This window comes from Xyrauchen texanus, chromosome 18, assembly GCF_025860055.1.
Source record: "Xyrauchen texanus isolate HMW12.3.18 chromosome 18, RBS_HiC_50CHRs, whole genome shotgun sequence".
Taxonomy (NCBI): domain Eukaryota; kingdom Metazoa; phylum Chordata; class Actinopteri; order Cypriniformes; family Catostomidae; genus Xyrauchen; species Xyrauchen texanus.
The window spans coordinates 20,242,625-20,252,186 of record NC_068293.1 but is presented as its reverse complement, the minus strand read 5'-3'; the positions used below and the strand labels follow the sequence as shown (position 1 = coordinate 20,252,186).

The following is a 9,562-nucleotide window of genomic DNA, read 5'->3' as shown; positions in this document are numbered from 1 at the left end:
TCACATTGTATTTTATAGTAATAACTACTGCTGTAAAATCACCCTGCATGACCTTAGATGCTAAGTGCAATTGTAAACACCATGTACAGGTTGATGTGGCAGGTTTTTCCAAACACAGAAATAAAATCTGACAGTAAAATAAATAAATCCATTGTAGACCAAAATAATCACTTAATGGAGAATGTAGTTTAAAATAACTTAACAAATCACATAGAGAGCATAGTACAATGTTGTCCTAATTCCACATAGTGGAAAACTTAGCAGCTTTAACAGACCACTGCTTCAATGCACAGTCAAATTTCACACATACAGTATATGGTCAGTAAAGGTAAACCTAACCTTTTGAAAGGTCATTAAAAGTCTGTGTTTTGGTTTTGGTTTTATTTTGGGGGGTATAAAGAAGAACCTTGAATCAGAATTCAAAGTTTCTACATTTTAGATTGAAGAGAACTGAAAAACAAAATCTCTTTGAACCTGGTAGTTTTGAGATTTAAATTATTTTGAAAGATTCAAAAAAAAAAAAAATAACTGTATTTGTGCTTTAATATTTTGTCCTTTAATTTCAGTATGTGTTAGACTGTTTATAAAAAAGCTAGTGAATCACACAGCAGATTTAAACAGTCAATGGTCATTTTTAGTCATAAACTGTAAATAGCCATTGTTTTAACATTTTGAATAGCATTGTTGAAAACAACTATGCAAATTTACATGGGCAATGATATATGATTTCATACGAAGAAACACAAATTAACAAAACTGTATTTCAAAGTCTTTGAAAAAGTTATTATGAAAAGCCTACACTACTTATAGGTTCAGTCAAACAGGACAACAATGAAAGCACTCTAAAGGCTTCCATACTGGTTTGCTGAGTCAGGAGATTGTCTATCCAAATAGAAAGCTCATAGTTTTTTTTGTTTTCTGTTTTTTTTTTTAAGCTTGCTAGTGGTATAAAAGTGAGGGCAAAAGCTTTTAGGTGGACAGTACAGAGTAAAATCAAAAACAGCAAAGCAGCTTAAGAAACAGAACACGCCAAAAAATGACTACCTCCGGAATGAGCATGTGCAGGGTAAGAAAAGCGAGAAGAAAAAAATATTAGAATGCAATATTTACTGAAATGCATACATTACATTTTTAATAACCTTATTTGGTTTACATCTTCAGGCTGTCTTCTACGAGGACAGGAACTTCCAGGGTCGCTCATATGAGTGCACAAGCGACTGTGCTGACATGTCCCCTTACCTGAGCCGCTGCCACTCTTGCAGAGTGGAGAGTGGATGTTTCATGATGTATGACCGTCCCAACTACATGGGAAACCAGTATTTTTTCAAGAGGGGCGAGTATTCTGATTACATGTCTATGTTTGGAATGAGTGACTGCATCAGGTCCTGTCGAATGATCCCTATGGTAAGAGCATAATATGCTTAACTTGCTTTGCTGTTCACTTAAATCTTTTCTAACAATTTAGCACAATTTGTACATTTCTAACTTTATACTTAACAGCATAGAGGACCCTTCAGAATGAGGATCTACGAGAGAGAGAACTTCATGGGCCAGATGTACGAGATGATGGATGACTGTGACAACATTATGGACCGCTACCGTATGTCTCACTGCAATTCCTGCCATGTGATGGACGGTCACTGGCTCATGTATGATCAGCCCAACTACAGAGGAAGGATGCACTACTTCAGGCCTGGAGAGTACAGAAGCTTCAGCAACATGGGTGGCATGAGATTCATGAGCATGAGGCGTATCAATGATTCCTATTATTAAAAATGTAACTACTAATGTCACAAAATTGGAGTTACTTTACAATAAAGCACTTTTAAACAAAATCTTCTAAATCTTTTTGCTTTTTTAAATTTATCAATATGTTCTGATACACTTATTATTATTGTATGACCTATGGCTTTTCCCAATAATTTAAGTTAAACAAAAATAGCATTGATATGTTAATACATAGGCTACAGTTTAATTAACCAATATTACCAATGGCTTCCCATCGATAGATTATAGATTGGTCTGATCAAATGGAAGTTTTGCAGAAAAATTCTCTCTTCACATAGCCTTTTCCAAATTCTCTGTTTTCAATGTTGTAAATCAAAGTATGAGTGCAAAAAACAATATCAAACAGATTTCATTAGTAAATTATTATAACCTAAAATTATCAATAGAACTCAATTACATTTGCAAGGCTGCTTTAATTCAAATGAGTTGCTCAAATAAGGTTGCAACAATCGCTAAATTCATAGGGTCTAACGGAAGTAATAAAAAAAACTAATTTCATGGTTTTATAGGAAGTGGACATATAGTATCTGTGATAAAAGTATTGCATGAATGGACAATTAATCAAATTAAAATCACAATATGATTCTTTTCACACGTGAGTTTCTCCAGTACCGACGGATCTCTGAGTGAGTTCTTTAAGGGATTCTGCAAGATGGGATTCTGAGTTTGTTGTTGTTCTTCTTCTATTAGAGTTGTATAGCAGTTGGCAAACCAACGTTAGAGGTGCATTTCCACCACCAACTGGACTGGATTTTGGAGCGTAATATGTTCGCTCAAATTTACATAATCACAACCTAATTCCTGTTAATTAATCCTATCTCTTTAATATGTAATTCATTATATATTTGTGATTGCCCTAGGCCCCAACTCAAAAGAACCCAGAGTGATATTGTGTGACAGACGTCAGAAATCTGGGGCTGGCCGCCCGAACAGTGGGCAGCCCGCCTAATCCCTCTCCTGTCCGGGGAAGCCCAACTCGCGGCGCAACAACTGCCGGCGACAAACCTCCTGGCTTATGCTGACCTGAAGAGGGCCATACTGCAACGGGTCGGTCGGAGCCCGGAAGAGAATCGCCAACTCTTCCGGAGCATGAAGCTAGAAAAGTCCGATCGCCCGTTCGCGTTTGCGCAACGGCTCCGGGACGCCTGCCGGCGGTGGCTGCTCGCGGGGGACCGCGACGTCGAGCAAGTCATCGATCAGGTGGTGCTTGAGCAGTTCGCGCAACGGCTGCCCAGGAGAACGGCGGAGTGGGTCCAGTGCCACCGCCCGGCGTCGCTGGAGGAAGCCGTACGACTCGCGGAGGACCACATGGTGGCGATTCCAAGGGCGGATGAGCCATCTCTCTCTTTCTCCCCTTCCCCTGTGTCTTCCCCTGTTTTTTTCCCCTCCCCTCTTCCCTCTCGCTCTGCTCTCTCCCCAGGGTCCGTGCCTGCCCCCCGCAGGCGTGGAGGATTTGTGAGACCAACTTCCCGGCCGTGGGAGAAACCGCCTACCCCTTCCCCGTCCCTCAGCCGCTCTCCTCCTCAGGTGGGGGCGCCCGCCAGCACGGGTGCGGCCGTGGCGCCTGGGCCGGTCTGCTGGAGGTGCGGAGACCCGGACCACTTCCGAGATCAGTGTCCGCTGATGGAAATAGGGAAGGTGGTGCGGGTCTCCGACTTCCCGCAGGCTGCCCCCGATCGGGCTGGAGCGTATCGTATTCCGGTAAGGATCCAAGGGGGTACATACCAAGCATTGTTGGATACCGGCTGTAACCAGACCACCATCCACCAACGCTTGGTTCAACCCGGGGCTTTGGGTTTAGCTAAACTGGTGAGGGTGAGGTGTGTGCATGGGGATGTTCACAAGTATCCCATGGTGACTTTGACGATTAAATTCAGGGAAAAAAAACATAGTGTGGAGGCAGCGGTTAGTTCCCGCCTCACCCATCCGCTAATCTTGGGTACTGATTGGCCGAATTTCAAAGATATTTTAGAGGGTATTTGTGCGGATGGGTCCTGCATAAAGAGGTGTGCGGTGTGCGATGCTTTGGCGGGGGAGGTGGAGCCGGGGCCATCCTCGGCTGCTCAGAATGACGAGGGAAGGGGCGAGGTGGCCGCCCCTCCTCTCAGGGAATTCCCTGAGGGGGACTTCCCTCTAGAGCAGTCGCGGGACGAAACCCTTAAACATGCTCTTGACCAAGTGAAAGTAATTGATGGTCAACAGCTCCGGCCGGGCATCGCCATTGCATACCCATATTTTTCGCTTATTAAAGATCGGTTGTACAGAGTGATGCAGGACGCTCAAACAAAGGAGGAAGTGACACAATTGTTGATTCCACGAAGCCGCCGGGAAATGGTTTTCGGCTCACTATAATCCTATGGCCGGTCACCTAGGGGAAAGAAAGACACTTCTCCGTCTAATAGCCCGTTTCTATTGGCCGTGCATTGGCGGCGACGTCCGCAGGTGGTGTGCGGCGTGCCGCGAATGTCAACTCATAAACCCACCGGCCACCCCAAAAGCGCCATTGCGCCCCCTTCCATTGATCGAGGTTCCCTTCGAAAGAATTGGAATGGACCTCGTCAGGCCATTAGCACGAACGGCACACGGACATCGCTTTGTGTTAGTCCTGATGGATTACGCAACGCGATATCCGGAAGCAGTGCCTTTGAGCAACATCTCAGCACGTAGTGTTGCAGGGGCACTCTTCAAGATAATCTCCCGGGTGGGGGTTCCGAAAGAAATCCTCACCGACCAAGGCACTACTTTTATGTCACGAACACTTCGCAAACTTTACGAACTTTTGGGCATTAAGTCGATTCGCACTAGCGTGTACCATCCTCAGACAGATGGACTGGTGGAACGATTTAATAAGACGCTCAAAAATATGATTCGTAAATTCGTGCACGAAGACGCTAGGAATTGGGATAAGTGGCTGGACCCTCTGTTATTCGCAGTACGAGAGGTCCCGCAAGCCTCCACGGGGTTCTCCCCATTTGAGCTGTTGTACGGGTGACGCCCACGCGGGGTCCTCGACGTCATCCGCGAAGCTTGGGAGGAGGGACCTTCCAATAGTAAAAATGAAATTCAATACGTTCTTGATATTAGAGCAAAACTCCACACACTGGGGAAATTAACACAGGAGAATTTTCTCCAGGCTCAAGAACGCCAACGCCGGCTGTATGACAGGGGTGCTCAGCTACGGGAATTTGCACCGGGGGATAAAGTGCTTGTATTACTCCCAACATCGAGCTCTAAATTACTCGCCAAGTGGCAAGGACCTTTTGAGGTCACACGACGAGTAGGGGATCTCGATTATGAGGTTAAACGTACCGATAGAGGGGGCGCGTGGCAAATATATCACCTCAACCTTCTGAAATTGTGGAGAGAAGAGGCGGCCTCTGTGACGTTGGCCACGGTAGTTCCGGAGAGGGCGGAACTCGGACCGGAGGTAAACAAAGCCCGCAATCTCAACATCCCGGTTCCTTGTGGAGACCACCTCTCACCGCGCCAACTCGCAGAGGTTTCCGAATTACAAAAGGAGTTTGCGGACGTGTTTTCTCCTCTACCGGGCCGCACAAACATCATACATCACCGTATCGAGACCGAGCCGGGCGTGGTGGTACGTTGCCACCCCTATCGCTTGCCCGAATATAAAAAGAAAGTAGTTCGAGAAGAATTGGACGCGATGCTTGAGATGGGAGTAATAGAAGAATCCCACAGCGATTGGTCCAGCCCGGTCGTCCTTGTTCCCAAGAGCGACGGGTCTGTACGATTCTGTGTGGATTATAGAAAAGTCAACGCGGTGTCTAAATTTGACGCGTACCCAATGCCCCGTGTTGATGAACTGCTCGATCGGTTAGGTACGGCTCGATTTTACTCGACCTTGGATCTAACGAAGGGTTATTGGCAGATCCCCTTGACACCAATATCCCGTGAAAAAACGGCCTTCACCACGCCGTTCGGATTACACCAATTCGTGACGCTTCCTTTCGGTTTGTTCGAGGCACCGGCCACGTTTCAGCGTCTCATGGATAGGATCCTCAGACCGCATACTGCTTACGCCGCTGCCTATCTAGACGACATCATTATTTATAGTAATGATTGGCAACGGCACATGCAACATCTGAGGGCCGTCCTGAGATCGCTGCGGCGGGCGGGGCTCATGGCAAACCCAAAAAAGTGCGCGGTTGGGCGTGTGGAGGTACGGTATCTGGGGTTCCACTTGGGTCATGGCCAGGTGCGTCCCCAAATTGACAAGACCGCGGCGATTGCGACTTGCCCTAGACCCAAGACCAAAAAGGGGGTGAGGCAGTTCCTGGGGCTGGCTGGCTATTACAGAAGATTTGTGCCTAACTATTCGGATATCACCAGCCCGCTGACTGACCTCACTAAAAAGGGGGCTCCAGATCCGGTCCAATGGTCGGAGCAGTGCCAACAGGCGTTTACACAGATTAAAGCTGCACTTTGTGGGGGGCCGCTTTTGCATGCACCTGACTTCTCTCTCCCTTTTGTATTGCAGACGGACACTTCAGACAGAGGGCTGGGGGCTGTACTCTCGCAGGTGGTGGAGGGAGAGGCGCGCCCGGTGCTGTACATTAGCCGGAAGCTCTCCTTGAGGGAGACTAGGTACAGTACCGTAGAGAAGGAGTGTCTGGCCATCAAGTGGGCGGTCCTCACCCTCCGATACTACCTGCTGGGGCGGGCCTTCACCCTCTGCTCGGATCATGCCCCACTGCAGTGGCTCCACCGCATGAAAGATACTAACGCCCGGATCACCCGTTGGTATCTGGCCCTCCAGCCTTTTAAGTTCAAGGTGGTCCACAGACCGGGGGTGCAGATGGCTGCCGCTGACTTCCTCTCCAGAAATGGGGGGGAGTGGTAGGCAGGCCGGATGACGCCCCGGCCTGAGTCGGGCGGTGGGGGTATGTGGCAGCGGGGGCGTGGTCAAGCGCCCGTCCGGGAGAGAAAAGCGGTAAGGGCGCTCACACCTGAGCTAAATTATGTCTAACACCTGTCTCTAATTGCAGTAGCGTGAGGAGAGCGGATAAAAGCCAGCAGCCACAGAGCATCCGGAGGCTGACAACACGGCAGAGATTACGTGTGTGTGTGTGTGTGAAAATTAAATTAATTAAACTGAAAAAATAAAGCTTATACCTTAAGCTGACGTCTGTTCCCGTCCCTTCCTTGGTCCGCTTTACAGATATGTTAATGGTTCCCATTAACTCAAGTGCTTGAACAAGTTAATTTCTTTCTTTTTCATAAGCAACACACATTAAAAGTACATGTTCAACTGTTTCTGAATGACCACAGTTTTCACAGTCACCAGACTCTTTCTTTCCAACTATATACAAATTGTGATTTAAACCAGAGTGTCCAATACATAATCAGTGTTACGATTGTAGGAGGAGGCAGACGAGGAGTGAGGATCTACACGTGGGTTTTTATTAAACAAAGTGGAAACAGACAAAACAGGAACAAAGGAAATATCCACAATGGGAAAACAGAAACCAAAAACACGAAAACATCAAGGGTACACGAATTGGGTAAACAAGGCAAAACAACAACTCCTAACATGGGCAAAAACAACAGCATCCAGACATCTACAAACAAGCAACGATCGACAAGAAAATGGAAAAAAAAACAGGGTTTAAATACACAAGGTAATGAGACTAAATGACAAACAGGTGAAAACAATGAGAGAGTGATGAGGGCCGGGAATCATGGGAATTGTAGTACATGACAATTAACAAGTGAAACACGGGGCAGACAACAAGGGATCGTGACAATCGGGACATAACAACGTCCTTTTGTCTGTTGCTATCTCACCATCTCAACTCCAGCCTGTCCCTGAATTCTGTACTTATTTATTCCCTTAGATGAATTATCCCACATCTCCTGTCATTTCTTCATTACAGCAACCTTGATTAGTTCTTTCACTTATGATTTACTTAGTGACACTTTAATATCAACTTGTGACCATCTCAGAGCCTGCTTAGCAAGATGGTCCACCTCCTCATTCCCTTCAACTCCTACATGAGATGGCACCCATATAAACTACCATGCCTAATTGCCGTACTGTAAAATGGCTCTGCAGAATTTCATACAAGATATCTTGTCATGATGTTGATATTCCACTTGATATGCTTGTAAGGGCTGATAAAGAATTTGTGTATATTACTGTTGTCAATGGTTGTATTTAATCTATTAATTGAAGGGCTAGAAGAATGGCTACAAATTCTGTTGAGAATACTGTTATAAGGTCTGCTGTCTTCTTTGCTATAGTGATTTTAAAATGTGGTATATATACTGATGTTTCCGCTTTATGTCCTAAACCTGGTTCTTTTGATCCATCTGTAAAAACCTGTGTCATGGAGTTGTATGTCTGATTTAAATATTGTTGCGCTAATATGCTTATAGGAAGGCACCTTTCTTGGTTATGAACATCTTCATGTATCTGGAAGTCAATAGAGGGCATTTGAAAAAGCCAAGGGGGTGTTACTGGCACAGCCACAGAAGGAGCAATATCAATATCAGTTAATCCTACACCCTGTGCCTCCTTATTGACTGTCCATCCAAATCTTTTTATTTTACTATACACATATTCACAACAATCTTCCAACACTTATTTTAACTGGATGTCTCTCCAAATGACCCTTTAAGGTAGTCCAACATGTCATACTTAATTTAATCCATCAGATTTCTAAAGGCATCTGCCACATCTCCACTTGCATTGCTGAAACTGCAGATGATTTAAATGCTCCACAGCATATGCACAAAGCTTGTGATTGTATCGCCTCTATCTTTTTCAGTCATGTATTAGATGCTGAAATGTATATCATACTTCAATGATCTATAGCTGATCTAATTAATGGACAATATATATTTCTAAGTGACTGACAGCTTGCACCTCAGTCAACCAGAGCCTCGGGATGCGCTTTTGCCTCCCGATGTCACATTGCCTACTCCGCCCCGCTGCGAAGCCCCACTGGGTACGTCAAAAACGATCGTCCCCTTAGTGCCCCTCGCATGGAGCTTGTATGCGTGGCTTTCACTTCCCAACCCGTTGCGCTGGTTGGCCAGGACCATCCGACTTGGCTATGCGATTCAGTTCGCCCGGTTCCCACCTCGTTCTGGCGGTATTCGCTCCACCTTAACACATCTTAACTTGCATCTGACATCAAGATTGGTTCGCAGCGGTAGACCTGAAGGACGCGTACTTCCACGTCTCCATCTTGCCTCGACACCGACCCTTCTTACGGTACGTGTTCGACTGCCAGGCATATAAGTACAAGGTCCTCCCCTTCGGCATGTCCCTGTCCCCTCGCATCTTCACGAAGGTCGCAGAGACAGCCCTTGCCCCGCTAAGGGAAGTGGGGATCTACCTCGACGACTGGCTCATCCTGGCCCACTCCCGAGAGTTACTATGCGCCCACAGGGACCAGGTGCTAAGGCACCTCAGCCACCTAGGACTTCAGGTCAACTGGGAAAAGAGCAAGCTCGCCCCGGTCCAGAGCATCTCTTTTCTCGGCATGGAGTAAGACTTGGTCTCAATGATAGTGCGCCTCACCAACGAGCATGCACACTCAGTGCTGAAATGCCTCACCTTATTCAAGCCAGGCACGGTGTTCCTCTAATACATTTCCAGAGGCTCCTAGAAAGGGCCCCCGCTGCGTTGGCACATCAACTGCCTAGAGTTGCTGGCTGCATTTCTTGCCCTACGGAGGTTTCTCCCATTAATTCAGGGCAAGCACGTCTTGATCCGTTCAGACAGCACCACAATGGTAGCATACATAAA

The 9,562-nt window shown here is 46.4% G+C and overlaps 1 protein-coding gene across 1 annotated transcript; it reads left to right on the top strand.

Moving 5' to 3' along the window:
- The first annotated feature begins 976 nt into the window (after positions 1–976).
- LOC127659113 (gamma-crystallin M2-like) lies at positions 977–1,852 on the top strand. Its single transcript, XM_052148768.1, has 3 exons — positions 977–1,066; positions 1,162–1,404; positions 1,501–1,852. Exons 1-3 carry the CDS (start codon positions 1,037–1,039, stop codon positions 1,771–1,773), a joined length of 546 nt encoding a protein of 181 aa, XP_052004728.1. The 5' UTR covers positions 977–1,036; the 3' UTR covers positions 1,774–1,852.
- The last annotated feature ends 7,710 nt before the right edge of the window (positions 1,853–9,562 follow it).

Excerpts from the sequence above, each read along its gene's own strand:
- LOC127659113 (XM_052148768.1), top strand. The coding sequence starts at position 1,037 with ATGACTACCTCCGGAATGAGCATGTGCAGG. Across the intron at positions 1,067-1,161 it reads CCGGAATGAGCATGTGCAGG|GCTGTCTTCTACGAGGACAG; the intron begins GTAAGAAAAGCG and ends TTACATCTTCAG. Across the intron at positions 1,405-1,500 it reads CCTGTCGAATGATCCCTATG|CATAGAGGACCCTTCAGAAT; the intron begins GTAAGAGCATAA and ends TATACTTAACAG.